Source organism: Pipistrellus hanaki, assembly GCF_964339955.1.
Source record: "Pipistrellus hanaki genome assembly, chromosome: 1".
NCBI classification, from domain to species: domain Eukaryota; kingdom Metazoa; phylum Chordata; class Mammalia; order Chiroptera; family Vespertilionidae; genus Pipistrellus; species Pipistrellus hanaki.
The window spans coordinates 29,612,892-29,629,034 of record NC_140503.1 but is presented as its reverse complement, the minus strand read 5'-3'; the positions used below and the strand labels follow the sequence as shown (position 1 = coordinate 29,629,034).

The 16,143-nt window shown below is 36.9% G+C and overlaps 1 protein-coding gene across 2 annotated transcripts in view; it reads right to left on the bottom strand.

Annotated features, from left to right (window-relative positions):
• PPP2R5E (protein phosphatase 2 regulatory subunit B'epsilon) overlaps window positions 1-16,143 on the bottom strand; it is a 139,230-nt gene that overhangs the window by 32,069 nt on the left and 91,018 nt on the right. For both annotated transcript variants that reach the window (XM_084866826.1, XM_084866827.1), the window contains exons 4-5: window positions 14,108-14,209; window positions 7,345-7,437 (exon numbers count right to left, since the gene is read on the bottom strand). In XM_084866826.1, coding sequence (XP_084722952.1) covers window positions 7,345-7,437; window positions 14,108-14,209 — 195 coding nt within the window. The remainder of the gene's footprint in view (window positions 1-7,344; window positions 7,438-14,107; window positions 14,210-16,143) is intronic.

The following is a 16,143-nucleotide window of genomic DNA, read 5'->3' as shown; positions in this document are numbered from 1 at the left end:
AAATTAGAATATCTAGCAACACTTGGCCCCTTATCTACCTACTGACCAACAGTTAACAGGAGCAGACTGGCAGGAGGGTCCAAGCTTCCTAAGTCACTCCTTTTGTCACATTCAGACTACTTCATTATGTACCACTTGTCTGGCCTCTGTAAAGATTTGAATTTGCCATCCCGGTTCTAACATATTAAAAAGTGCATGCTCCTGGCACTAACAAGCATTCACTTTCAACACTGATTGGAAGAAAACAGTTGGCAAATTGGAATTGATGAGAATCCAAGGACAGGAAAGGCCACGTGTAACATCTTTTAAAAATCCCAACAGCCAGGGAAGAATCATAAAACTAGAGTCCAACGGTGTTTTTTTTATTTTTAGAATGGTGAAAGTCAGATTTCAAAAACTCTATATAACACACTAGGTAAGACATAATACACTAACACCATATGACTTCACGGAGTGAGGCTATTCAAGAAAATATATGAAAGAAGGTTCTCAAAACAAGAACTGATCCCAATAAAATCAGTGGTGACAGCAGCAGTGTAACGTTTACTGAATACGTTGTATGTGTCAAGAATTGTTCTATGTGCTTATTTATGTATTCAATTATTAAATCTCCACAAAATCCTTTCAACATAATTACTGTTACATTGTGGATATTTTCCACCTACTTTCCAGAACGGATGAGACACAGAGTACTTATATAACTTGTACAAGGTCACACACTAAAAAATGGTAGAGCCTGAATGCAAACCCGTTTTCTACATTTAAGCAGTAATCTATACTGCTTCCTGATGAGTAAGAAACATGGGAGGTATTGAAAAGGGCTCCTGAGGCAACACAGGAAGCTTTCCATCAAGCTTCAGATTTTAAAAGGGCATATACAAATGATGAAAGGAAGGAAACATAATGAATGTTAAGTATAAAGGAATGGCACAGTCTTACAAAAATAATCTTAGGAAGGCTAATGCACAAAATCAGCTGAGGTTTATGCAGAGCAACCAAATGAGAATGTACTTATATCTGAAATATTTTGACTATTCTTACCAATTATAGCATATATGTTCATTTTTTAATGCAAAAAATAGAGAAATACAAAAATTAGAAAATGAAGATCATCACATCAGACCTGGCAATTAATAACAATTTCTATACCTCCTTCCAAAATTTTCAGTGCATATATAAATCATCCTTTTCCCTAAAATATCAGGCTGAGGCTTAAAAAAAAAAAAAAAAAAATCATACTGCTCAAAAAAGTACGTTTCATTTAAAAACAGATCAAGTGTAGCTCTATCTCATTCTTTTCACAAATTTAGGATTATTTCACTATGTAAATTTCCACAGTTTATTCAACCAACATCCTACTGAGGAACTTTTAAATTATTTTTTAAATTATTAAATTTTAAATTATTATTTTTAAATTATTATTAAATAACTTTTTAAATTATTTCCATCTTTCTATTTCCATCTTAAAAATGATGGATTCAATATCCTTGTACATGTATCTTTGTATACATACCTATTTCTCATGGACTTAGTCAAAATTTAAGTTGATATAATACTCACAGATTTCCTCTTCAGAGAATTATGCCAATTTAATGTATGTATCTATCTCTCTCTCTCTACTTACACATTTTCTTACGGGTTTTATGGTGTACCAAGAAAGGGCTTTTCTACCCAAGCCTCTATTGTATTTCATTCTCCTCTACCCACACCACAATTCAAATTGAATGTTTACCTTTACAGCATGTTTTAATAGCAAATATCATTCGTTTTCTTTTTCAAAAGCTTTTATTTCATAAAAATTTTATTTTAAATTTTTCAAATAAAGAAACTAGTGAAAATTCAATTAGAATTGCACTGATGTGTAAATTATTTGGAGATTCTATAAATATCTGCATGATGGCAAGTTTTCCCATCTAGGAAGATGTTACATTTCAACATTTATTTAACCTTTCTTTGCAAAATTTTATTATGTCTCATATAAATCTTTAAATTTTGTTTCAAAAGCTGGAGATTTTTTTAAAAACAGAATTAAACAAAGATACCCTACAATTACGGGCAGATAATATGAGGATAGTGTGAAAAGAGAAATTAATAGTTAATGGGAAACTACTATGCACCATCCATCATCTCAGCAGACATTTTTACAAGTCATATCATTTTATCATCATAACAAGCCTACTTGTTGTAGCTTGTAAGAGGTGGCTGTTATTGCCATTCTACAGAAGTAAACACAGAGGCTCAGAATAGTCAATAATCTGCCCAAGTTTTCAGTTCCTGTTTAAGATTGAAGGTAGGGATCCTATCTTTGTATTATCAATTAAGCACTAACAACTGTCACTTTGGGGGTGTGTCCCTATTTTACTTAACAATGACTCATTTATCCTGTTATCCCTGTGCCACAAATAAGGAAACTCAACCTTGGACATTAAGTAAATAAATTTATTTTAAGTCACATTGCAAATAGGAAGAAAAACTAGGGTTTGAAAGAAGTTTCTTCTTACCCCTCAGCTCATATTCTCAGCTCCTAAAATATAGTAAGAGTTCACATGGGACTCAGGATTCAAATCCAGAACTTCCAAACTTTTTTTCCACTACATTGTGTTAAAATAGCTCAATTCTTTGCTTTTGTCTTTACTGAGAGGGAAATGAGGGTCAGAATAGGTTGTAAAGAAAAAGTTAGCTGCTATGGAAAATAAATTTAAATCTCATGGCTAGAATAAATTAAATCTAACATTTAAAAAATGTTATGTTGAGCCCAACCATTGTGACTCAGTGCACCAAGAGGTCACTGGTTCGATTTCTGATCAGGGCACATGCCTAGGTTTTGGGCTCAGTCCCCAGTAGGGGGTTGCAGGAGGCAGCTAATTGATGTTCTTCTAGAATAGATGTCTCTATCTCTGCCTTCCTCTCCCTTTCTCTCTCTCTTTAAAAATCAATAAAAACATTTTTTTATAAGTGATATATTAAGACCACCAAAATTCTCTTTGAGGTATTTGAGAATCCACAGAGAATAAGAAATCTGATCAAAGAAAAGAAACAAGGTAAATGTTACCACAGGGTGGAATCTCACTAACAAGAATGTCTCAAGCTCCTAAAGACCCATTCATTTCCAGCATAAACCAAGTCAGGACCAAACTTCCCAGGAAGGGAGCTCAGAAGCAGCAGGCAGGGATTTGAGCCCTACTCCTTGAAGGTGCTGAGATCCAAGGTAAGTCATCAGCAGTAGGAAAAGGTACAGGAGACCAGCTTTATAGGTTACCAACATCAATGAAGAGGGTATTCTGAAGAATGGCAGCTAACTGGCATCCAGGGCTTATACCCAACATGACAGTTAACACACTGGCTAGTCATGTGATTATATTCAAGTACTACTCAATGGTGCCATTGAATCTGCCAAAACTCCAACCATCCCTTTCATGACTGGTTTAGAAACTGGGGTGAGCCCTGGTCTAAAGGTTGAGTTTATCAAGAGATCCAGAAGAATGTAAAGAAAGCAAAAGTTTGTAAAAATGAGGCAGGGCCTGAAAAAGTAAAGTATAAATGGATGGACTTTATTATTGATACTGTTGTGGGGTTGAACCCTGGGTTCAAAATAAGACCACCGGAGGCTGATGATTGATTTTTTAAAAAGCAGGCAATAATTTATTGAAAAACTGGCCAGGACAGCCGCAAGAGCACCACATGCAGGTGGACTCCACATGACCAACCGAACTGTTCCAGGTGTAGGCAAGTCTTTTTAAAGGATCAAACCACAGGAATTTTCCTTCATTCTAAATTCTAAAGGCTGGGAACATTGGAATGTGGTCCTATCTTGCCGATAATACAGAAGCAGAACTCAGAGGTTAATCTCTAAAGGTTATCTATAGTTTCTCCCCTGAAGCTACTGAGTCAGTGGGAATCAACCTCCTGCAACTACCCTATTGTTTAAGCAAGTAAGGGAATGCTGAAGCCAGATTAGCAGGGTTAAAATTCAAACAGCAGTTTTTACCCAAGTATGGTTGCTACCATATTTCAGATACTTTATTTCTTGTCTTTGGCAAGACTTGAGGACAGACTATCAACCCTATGGTTTATAAGTACTTAAAGTAACTTTACCAGTACACAGCAATAGCCCCAGAAATTCACTAATGCCTTGAGGCAGATGAATGGCATTCCTTTTTAAGATCAAGTTCCAAAGCCCACAGAGGAGGGGAATGCTGTAACCACAACATTCTGGCTTCTACCATACACTTTGAACAGAATATTTTTGGTTAATCCTCACCTGAGGACATTTTTTCCCCACAGTTTTTCAGAGAGATTGGGAGGGAGGGAAGGAGGAAAAAAAGGGAGAGAGGGAGGGTCAGATAGACGGAGAGAAACTGATATTGATTGGTTGCCTCCCACACACGCCCCAAACAGGGGCAACAGACTGAGAATCGAACTCACAACTTCACCAGTTTTGACTGGCACTCTAACCATTGAGCACATCTGCCCAGGGCATGAACAGAATTTTAAAACACAGGAAGGATGTGACATCAGAGTAAATTCCTGACTGGTTCAACGATGCAAATTAAAGACTGCTGATGAATGAACCCGACTACAGTAAAAGGAAGTTGCTAAAGGTGTGCCACAGGCCCCTATCCTCAGTCTAAGCTAGTTTAGCAATTTTAATCCATGACTTTGGTAAAAACAATAGCCAGCATATTTAAGAAGGTCACCGATGAGATTAAAATCAAAGACTAGTGAATAAGGTGGATGACAGATCCAAGATCCTGAAAGATTTAAAAAGTCTGAGGAAAAATGACATTCTACAGGAATATATATCAGATCCTACACCTAGATTAAAACATACACACACACACACACACACACACACACACACAATAAATAAATAAATAAATAAATAAATAAATAAATAAATAAATAAATAAGAAGACAAGGGAAACCATCACTTTACAACAATATGCATAAAGCTAAATTAGAAGGTTCAACATAAAAAAAATTTCCATCAAAAAATGGAGCAGGCTGCCTGTGTATGTGGCCTCTCCTCACTGAAAAGAGGTAAACTGAGGTCTACCCCTGATCAAAGTTTCAAAGAACTAGAATAGATAACCCAAAACATCCTTTCCCAGTCTGTATTTCTCTGCTAGTCTCATCTTACTGAGCTTCATTACTGTCAGTAGCCATTGACCATGGAGAGCACACTGAGCTGGGCCGGCATGCTTTTCAAGTAAAGAAAGCACTAGCGCCCAGCCTGTGTGGCCCAGTGGTTGAGTGTTGACCCATGAATCAGAAGGTCATGGTTTGATTCCCTTTCAGGCCACATGCCTGAGTTTTGAGATCAATCCCCAGTAGGGGGCAATGCAGGAGGCAGCCGATAGATAATTCTCTCTCAATATTGATGTTTCTCTCCCTTCTGTTCTGAAATCAATTTTAAAAAATTTAAAACAAAAAAGAAAGTACTAGCTTCATAGTACAATTGTAGAATTTATTGTTTCCGTGTTAACTAAACAGAGGCTTTACTGTGGAATCATCTGATCCTCTAAGGCAGTTTAATTTATTAAAAGTATAAGAGAACCTAGTTATTTCATTAGCATAGAGAAGCAAGGGATACTCCTGCCTTGAAGTCATTCCAAGTTACTGTGAGGTTCGGAATCACAAGGAGCCATCATGGAGCAATAGGCAGAAAAACAGAACAGAAGATATGCTTGAGAAAACATGATCTTTCTAGACCTCAGTTCATTCATCTATAAAATGGGCATAAAACTTAGCCATGTCTATTCTAGATTGTTGTGCAAATCAAATTAGACAACGCAGGTAAAGGTGCTCTGAGACTATACAGTGTGATATAATTGCAAGGGCTTTCCAATACAAACACAGACTTGTTATGTCTTGTGTTCATTTTATCTGACATGCATTTTGCAGTCTTGGTATAAGAATTTGGGTCAGTCTACCCACCTACTTACCTGCCTCTAAGTACATGTCAAACCTCAATTTTCCAAAGCTTCCATGTTAAGGTGTGAGACATGATTCCCCAGTATGATATCAATGCATGCTAAATGTGCAGTATAATTCAATGATTTGCCCACATAGCAAGAGGGAAAGAGGGGTACAGGTGCTAATGAATCAGGCAAGGCACAGCTACTCCTTTCCATCTCTTAGCTGACAGCTGAATTCGGGTTTAATTCCACTCAGCCACATAACTGGGGATGTTCAGGAACCTCCATGACCCTCGGTTCCTAGGAACTAGCCTGCTTCTGGCATTCTACTAGACTGAACCACAAGAAACTGCTGTGTTTTGAATGTCAAAAACAGTCAAAATATCAGCTATGACTCAACCTAATAAATCCACAATTCTAAATGTATTCATTTAATTAGGGAGAATGAGGCCATCCTGAAAATTATCAAACTTTTTCTAGGTAAGACACAGAGAAGATCAATTTCCTGCCAAATGAGTGGTTTAAACTTGAAGTTCTCACTGGTGGGACACTTAGCTCCCTTGGAAGTAGATATTTGTTCTTTTCTACATGAGGTGTCCATGTATCACTTAGAAAGGAACCATACACCAGCTGGCTAAATTACCCACTTTTATAGATGAATGTCAACTAGAGAAAGGAGTCAAGTGAGTATGTTGACTACATACTCAGTGCCACAAAAGTACCCAAGTCCCAGGTAAAAAGGAAGATGTTATCTGTGATATAAAATGTAAAATGACAAATCAGGAAAAATACATACTCTGATAAGTTCCAAACAGATAGGTGGGAGTTAATGCCTTCAAAGAAATTTTAAAGTGTTGATCTGTGCCATTTCCTAGCTGTGAAAACTCACCAATACTCTGACTTTGATTGTTTATTAAAGATTATGAATCATGCCTACTCAGTTTTATCAGATCTGTAAAATAGTTCCTTAAAACTCCTTATGCAAATAGTAGTTTTCAAGCAAACTAGGGTTACAAAAATAAAATTCCTTTATAACTAAATTTTAGGGGGGAAAACTGAAAGGATTTAGGCATTAGCATTCCTTTCTATTAAAATGTAATTAATTTCTAGAACAATAAATTGAAGAGACAGTTATTACTTTCAATGGGTATTAATGGAAACTAACTTATGTAGACAGGGTAGGGCAAAAGTAGGTTTACAGGTGTGAATATGCAAAACAGTTTATTCTGGTATTATTATGTATTCTTATATTATTATTTATTATTTTTCACATGAACAACTGATCTACTTTTGCCCCACCCATATATACATTTGTTTGCAAAGTGATATAACTGCCATTGCTAGATTTTAAAAACATTAAAAAAAAAAAGAGGTGAAATATTATCAAATGAATAACAAATACATGCAATCACAAGAATTTGCTTACCTGTAATACAAATTTCTGATCTATGTATTTTTTGGCAATGCTGGGTTGGAATTCTTGGCTTTCCAAAAATCGTATGAAAAATTCATATACAAGCTGCAACAACACAATTAAATTCGAATTATAATACACTGAGAATAGTATCAAAACCATGTAAAGCCTGCAACACTAAAACTGACAGGTCTTAAATGTTGATTCGCTATGATATACATCTGAAATTAATATAACATTATACATCAGCTATACTTTAACTTCTTAAAAAATCTATAAGAGAAAACATGACTGGGCTTAGAAAATTGGGTTTTAATATAAATGGATTAGTTAAACCCGCTAACTTTTCATTGTGACTCACAGTTGTGTTAGGTTTTTTAACATTTTAAATTAAAAATTAGGAAATACAGCCAAATAAAGCAAATAAAAATCCCCCATAATTTTGTCATTCAGAGATAACCACTCTTAAGATTTCAATGTATCAACCTCACAATTTTTCTCTATAGTTCTACAATACACCAATGTATTATAAATATATTTTATATTTCATAAGCTATTTTACCCCCTTAATAATATATTATGAGCAATTTGTGTTAGCAATACCTAAGCCATTTTTCTCAGTAATATAAGTTGTCCATTATACGAAATCTCTTATGCTTGGACATTTAAGTAATTTTGAGTTACTTCTCTATCAAATTATGCCACAATGAACATCATATAACATACATCAGTGTGCACTTGCTAAATTATTTTATGAAGAAATACTTCTAGAAGTGGAATTGTTAAAACCCACTACTAGATATTAAAACATTCCAGAGTTTTCAATAATCACTGAAATATTTCCTTTCAGAAAGTTTATGGCAATTTACACTCCTCTAAGCAACATAGGATGGCAGAATATTCTCATCTGCAAAGAGTAAGAACATTCTCATCTGAAGAATCAACCTTAATAACTGTTCTGATGAATAGTAGATCACTGTTTATGCTCTTTGCATAATAAATCTATGCTAAAGTATACACAAGATCCTAGTATAGTACACAGCAGTATATTAAAATAAGAATTTTTAAGAGACAGACAGACATTGGGTTGTAAGCCCAGCTCTGTTCCTCACTATTTGTGTAGCCCTATGCCAGTTAATTTCTCTACACAGGAATAACTAATATCACCACTGTCACTGTTGCCTAAAACAGCACTCTCAAGCTTTTTAGTTTCACTTTACAGTTAAAAATGATGAAGGAACCCAAAAAGCTTTTGTTTATATGTAATATAGAATATTTAGATTATAGTATAATTAGAAATAAAAACAGAAACATTTTAAGTATGTATTTCTTATTTCACTTTAAAACAAATAAAATATATTACATGTTAACATAAATCATATATTTTGTAAAAGTAACTTTATTTTCCAAAATATCATTGAGAAGAGAGGCACTGCTTTTTACTTTTGCAAGTCTCTTTAAAGACAAGTTAGAAAACAACTATAGTTGTCTTATCTGCTTCAGTATTCAATCTGTTTGGATTCAAGTAGATAAAAAAAAAAAAATCAAGCTTCACACAGATCTAGCCCATATCATATTTTCAGTCTTTTCACATAATTGGGATATTTTTCTTTGAAACCACACTACAACTCGACAAACAGTCGTTTCTTAAAGATGAGCTGCAATGCAGAATGTGAAACCTTATCAGTGAATGCTTCATACTCTATTACATTAAATTCCAATAATCTGTCTTGCAGATCTCTGAATAGATCTTTATCCATGTGTGGCTTCCTAATATTTACTGGCCAACTGGAAAACACTGGTCCACTGTGTTATGTGAATCTTCAAATGTTGACACATTTCACTAGTCACATTCCTTAATATCTCCAATTTTATCAAAAATCTAAGCTTTTGGAACCTGTAAAGTTCAAGGTGACAGATACAAGTCTCTCAAATTTTAATTCTAAATTTTGTTTGAATGCTCTGCATTAGTGGCAACAATTGTTTTCTTGGTCCATTTTAGAAAAAATATCCACCAAATGCCCAAGCTGCAATAATCCTAGACTGTTAGGCATGCCTTCATGTAAAAAACAACATTTCATGAAAAACAGCTTGGCTCGCAACTCAAAGCAATCACACAAGTGCTTCAAGGGTCTGCACAAGACCCCCTCACACTTCGGTAAGCAGCAGATGTGCTTTGTGCATGCTTTCCATTTCTTCATGAAGAATATTTTTGTTACATGTGTATTCAAAGGTCAAGATGTAATAAAATTAATAATTTTGTTGCTTCTTCAAGGACATTCTTTTTTGGGGGAGGGGACGAATATGTCACGTGTCATTTTCTAAATAAGATAGATAATTTATTTATTTTTTCTTTTTTCTTTTTAGTATATTTTTATTGATTTCAGAGAGGAAGGGAGAGGGAGAGACAGCTAGAAACATCAATGATGAGAATGAATCATCTACTGGCTGCCTCTTGCACGCTCCTACTGGGGATCAAACCCACAACCTAGGCATGAGTCTGACTGGGAATCACACTGTGACCTCCTGGTTCATGGGTCAATCCACACTGGCCAGGCTCCACTGGATATTTTTTAATCCTCACCCGAGGATATTTTTCCACTGATTTTTAAAAAGAGAGGAAGAGAGAGGGAAAGACAGAGAGAAATATCGATGTGAGAGAAACACATTGATTGGTTGCCTCCTGAAAGCACCCTGAGGACCCACACCCTGAGGGCCAGGAATGGGGAGGAGCATGCAACCAAGGTACTTGCCTTTGAGGAACATGGGACCCTTAGATCTGCAGGCCTATACTTTATTAAAACGAACCGGCTAGGGCTCCACTTAATTTTTTTTTAAATTCCTTATTAAGCAGAAGAGATTTCACATAACCAGTTTCTTATTGAACAAGGGTCATCATTATAATATTCATTTCAAGGATATTCTTAGTTGAAACTGCTTTTTTTTTTTTTTTTTTAATTGCAAATATGTGGCAGTGAAGAAGACTTCCAGCCAGTTTGACACAAATGCCTTGATTTGTGCTGAGGCAACAATTTCAACCACCATCATTCTACAACTATCAGCGCAAATGGCAACACAGTGAAAAGATCGAGTAAGGGAGTATTATTATAAAACTAGCTTTGACGGCCTTGTTTAGATCACTGAAAATCAGGTTTCAGGTCCTCCACTAAGGGCATGCAGATACCAGTAGCCCAAATGTATCCTGTAGTAACCTTCTAACTTCAGACACTAGATTTAACACTAGATTCACATTAGAATTATACTTTTTTATAAAACTACTAGAGGCCCAATCGCACGAAATTTGTGCAAGAGTAGGCTTTCCTTCCCCTAGCTGCTGGCTCCAGCTTCCCTCTGGTACCCAGGATCCAGGCTTCCTCCAGGACCCAGGCTTCCCTCGAAGCCTCAGCTTCATCCAGAAGGGCATCAGGTCTAATTAGCATATTACACTTTTATTATTATAGATGTTTTTGTCTTCGAAGCTCTCTGAATTCAGAAAAACTCCTTTTCCAATGATCTGAAGACTTCCAGTTGTACTTGTCCTCCTAGTCGTAGTAACACCTGAGTCCCAACACCTCCTAGAACCGTTCTTTTTTCAATACACTAATCTTTGAAATCATAGTTTTATAAATAGAATATAAGACTTTTTCAAGTAATCCATTCAAGGGGTTTCATCTTTCTCTTGACTCCCACAGAGTGGAGAGATTCTTGTCTTCCAGACCCAACTGCATGGCTTTCCACCGGAATTAGCAAAGTACCCTCTCCCCTCAGTCCCTTTAAGCATGGTGAAAACACTTCAGACATATCCTATATAATAAAAGTGTAACATGCTAATTAGACTGGGTATCCTTCCAGGCGACCTTTCGCAAGACCTTCGGGACGACCTTCTAGAAGAAACTGGGGCTGTGAGGGAAGCCAGAGTCCCAGGTGCCAGAGAGAAGACGGTGCCAGAAGTCAGGGAAAGGAAGACCTACTCTTGCACGAATTTCATGCATCGGGCCTCTAGTTTATTAATAACTATAAATGTTCTCTGGACTTAGGAGACAGATTTTATCTCAGAATCAAAAATCTCCCTTGACTTTCTAAAGGAAAAGATTGAGGACTTGGGAAGGATCAATTGCTTTTCAAGGTCACATAAAAGAATTCCCTAAGGAACATAAATAAAAAGACTTCGGCATTCCTGTTTTTCAGTCTCAGGTGAAAAGCATTAAAAACAATCCCTTAACTGCAAATGGGAGTTCAGTAAAATCCTAGTCTTTCTGTTGGTTGGTTGGTTGGTTTTGTTAATCCTCACCCAAGGTTATTTTTCCACTAATTTTTTAGAGAGAGTGCAAGGGAGGGAGACAGAGAGAGAAAATCTATGTGAGAGAGACAAGTTGAATCTTTAAAGATACCTCTTTTCCTGTCTCTTCTACCATAAAATGTGGAACTTTCCAGAGGAGATTATCTTTTTCTGTTTGTTTTCTTTTTAATTTTTTTTCAGACTACAGTGCACTTCTACAAACTGCTGCCAAGCATTAAGAATAAGACATGACAAGGAGTCCACACATTCAAAAGAGTAATTCTGTTTTTGGATTTTTGTCACATGAAAGGCACAGTTTTGCAAATCTCTTAGAATGTATACAGCATGTCTAGAACCTTAAAAAAAAAAACAAAAAAAAAAACACCAGGCATCTAAGATAGTAAATCAGCAATAGCATTTTAATTTACTCAATCTTGGCACTAGTAGGATAAATACATATGTATAATATGCCCAGGTAAAAGATGAGAGCAGAGCCCCTGAAAATTCTCTACATAACTAGGAAATAACATACATGTATATCTGTAGCAATCTTGAGTTGTCAAAGCAAGACAGGGAATGCTGCAAATTTATGTCAAAACTAGTGGCCTGGTGCACAAATTCATGCACATTGAAAGGAAATTAATTAGAAGGAATATTTTAATATTGCTACTTGCCCTTTCTCTATAATAGAAGTGTCAACCAAATTCACAATCAAACAATGACAGATATAAACATGCGTGCAATTGGCATCAGTGAGAGCTTTATATGTATCATGCATATGCGAGTCAAGTTAGCCTTTTATGTATATAGAATAAAGTTGCTTAATTAGACTTGCTTTCTGATGTAGCTAAACTTTTTCCAGCCCAGTGAAACATTCCAACTTCTCTTTCAGGTAATTGTCAGCAACAAAGTAGTAAATATCAACACAAAGCACATTATTATTGTAGATCACACAGGAAGACCAAAGGGTAAAATATTTAACTGCAGCAGTGTTTGACTATATTCTGCGCAGTGAGAAAACCTGAAATCATTTTCAAGGTCCACCATTTCTTACTTCTTTTCACTTGGGTCAAGTTTCTAAACTTTCTAAATCTCTGTTTTCTGGCTAATGAAAAGAAAATAGGATTCCAGTGAGTCTCCTATCCACCTACTCCAGGACTTCTGTGAGGATCAAATGAGATGAGGTATGAGAAAACATTTCCTATACATTTGGTTAAAGTGTGAAATGTTTGCACCTGGCTATAAAGCAAATCATGTTCCTGGGCTGAAGAAACTGCAAGGAGGCTACAGGAGAAGAAGTTGGACATTGCTACGTGACTTCATTACCTGGGCGCCCATAGCAACTGTTTCTGGGCTGGGCTGGGCTGTGGGCCCCATTTTGTGCCATGGCAGCATCAGCTGCAATTTGGTGGGATGTCGTTCCAAGGTGGTGGCGGGCCTGTGTCCCACTTTGGGGAAGCCAAGTGTTGCTTTGTCGGTGCCAGGTCCATGTTGCCATTTCTCTGTAAATGGCCAGTGTGTGTCATGGCTTCTGCATTGAGTGTCTTCCCTCTGGTGGTCAGTGCGTGTCATAGCAACCAGTCAGATGGGCAGAGGGACACTTAGCATATTAGCCTTTTATATATACAGATAGATTTTGTGCTTCAGAAAGTCAACCAGTAACCACACACACAGCCACAAAGATGCAGTGGCTTCTGCCTCGAGGTGAAGATGTACAAAGTTATATCCTTCTTTTTCCAGCCTTACCCTCCTTGCTAGTTCTCTAAGGACTAGCCTCTGAGGACAGTCTGACTCAGTGAAGATGACTCTGGGGTTCACTACATTAAATTTCCTTGTTCTATTCTTTTGAGAAATGTTGTTCTACAGAAGACAGCCCGGAGAGGAGGATGGAAAATGACTGGCATGAATAAGTAAATACAACACAGATGGGCCTAGAACTGGGAAAGGAGACACAGGATGGCCCTGATCTGTCCTAGTATATGAGTGTGATTGGAAAACTGGCCATCACACAAGTGTTACCTCAGCTGTTGCTCCTCCTTCCAACACTTTGAAATAGCTATTCCAATTTGCTTTTGCCCTTGCAGGCTAAAGAAACACATTTGTGGTTATCATGAAGACAGGCATACAAGTCCCCAGGCTACCCACTGCTGAAAATGAGATGTGTACTCTGTGACCTAATCACATCTAACTAATATTAATGTGAAGACAGTTCTGTTCTTGCTTGAGCTTCCAGCAGGCAGTTCACACAGAAACTCTAATAAAAAGAGCAAGAACTGCCTGTTGGGAGGCCCACACTAAAGCATTACACTGAAACTTATTATTTTATTCTTTTGCATCCTAATTATCAAAAATAAGAAACATAAAAGGCATTCTCTGGCTTCCCAATTATGTTCCCTAATTTGATTTAAGTGAATAAAGGCCCTCACGAAATGCCTATGCTAATCAGCCAGTAAGTTAATGAATCTTTCTTTTATAACAAATGGTAGTTCAAAGTACCTGTAAGTGTGGCCATGATGCCTCAAGCGTGGGTTCGTCTTCTTCTGGATCAAATTCATTGCTGTCACTAGGAGGGAGAGTTCTGAATATATTGCAAGATACCTAAAAATAAACAAGCAGCAGAGTTAGCTTGGAAGCACCTCCCAGGCAGCCCTACACAGATCTTTACGGCCAGCCAAAGGGAACACAGATGACAGATGACAGGATATCACCAAACTGGAACGAGGGCCTCTTTCTATAGGCTTCGAGGTCAGGCCTGCCTCTAGGCAAAGCCTGGAAGCTGCAAAGCAGCACCTTCTACCCCCATGAGCAGTATTCCCTGTCCTTATGTGTCTTTCCCACTGCAGGTCCCTGCGACTGTATACCTTCCATCAAAGCCTGCTTTTGGTTACTTACCAGTCAACAGGCTTCTAATTAACCAATTTACACTAAGATATAAATAACTGCTAATGGGCTTCATGCATTTCTCTTCTCAGGCTTATTCACAATTTACAAATTTACAGTTGAACTAATGGAGAAATTTAGGCATCCACAAAAAAAAAAAAAATCAGAGAAGATAGGTCATAACTCTTCTAACATGCTTAAATCAGACCTAATCTGTTCTCAGTTGGTGAATAAAATAATAACAAGCCTGGATAAGATACAAACCTCTATAGATCAGGCACTGGCAATTTCCAAATTAAATGCTAGTTGCTCAAAGAATGTCCATGAGTTGGTAACTATTTTAACTGGGTGATGACAAGATGAAGATTCATTCTACTATTCTATTGTTTTTGTATATATTCCAAAATTTCTACATAAAGTGCTTATTTTTAAATGTTGTTGCTACTATTCCCAGAGTTCCTTTTCAATTTCTATTCTGTTTATTGACCTACTTATTTACCTATCATCTCCTAATTATTTCTAAACATATCCTCAGATCTGAAGAAAAAACAGAAGAATGAAATGGGGGAGAGAGCAAGTTATATGAGTTGAAAGCAATGAAGGAACAGCAAGGAGATACTGCACTAGAAACCTCCGTTGGACTTTCTATACAGTGCAGAAAATACTAAGCTTTAATATGCTGATCTGAAAGAGGAAAGAAAAAAGGCTTTGGGGGGCCCATATCATCTAAATGTGTTTATTCATTCAACAAGTATTTAAGTGCTCACTGTGTGTGTGCACACTGTTCCAGGCATTAGAAAAATAACAGTGAGCAATGCAGATAAAAATCTGTGCCTCATGGAGCTTACATTCTAGTGAAAGTCAGATTCCCTATTTCCTAGCTATAGAAACTGAGCCCAGGTGCGTAAGCCATGCAAAGGAGATTTTATTTTATTTTAAGTGCCATAGGAAGCAACCAGAGGATTTTAATCAGGGATATGACATGATTTGATTTTTGCTTTATAGAAAAATGACTCTGGTAGCTATGTATAGAACAGACAGGAAGGAAGCAAGTTATAGATTCTGTGGACATAGTAAGAGATGATGATGGTTTGGACTAGGATGGTGACAGAGAAGACAGACAGAAATAAATTGATTCAATATACATACTGCTGACTTGGATATATGGGGTGGAGGAAAGGAAAGAATCAAGAATGAGTCATAGATTTAAGGCCATTTACCCAAGATAGAGAGAGGTCGGAAAGAAAAAGGGTGTCTTTCTTTGCTTGTTTTGATGGGAAGACCCAGAGATCCAGTTAGGTTTGTGCAGTAGGAACAAGCAATATCTTGGAAACAATCACATAAATCCAGAGCTGACCAGGTCCGGACTGGAGACAAAAGAACTCATCAGCATATACATGACATTTACAACCACGGGACTAATGGGACACCTTAGAATGGAGTGGAGAAGGGAAAGGGTCCCCAGGCACCCAACATTTAGAAATCAGATAGAAAAAGAACAGTCAAGAAAGGCAAATGAAAGGAGTAGGAGGTTGAAGAAAAGAAATTGTTTGGGGGTCTCGGGAGCTAAGAAAGAATGTCCTAAGAAATAAATCAATACCAGCAAATGCTGTAGTGAAATTAAGATGACCATAAAGCAGTTGCTATTGGTT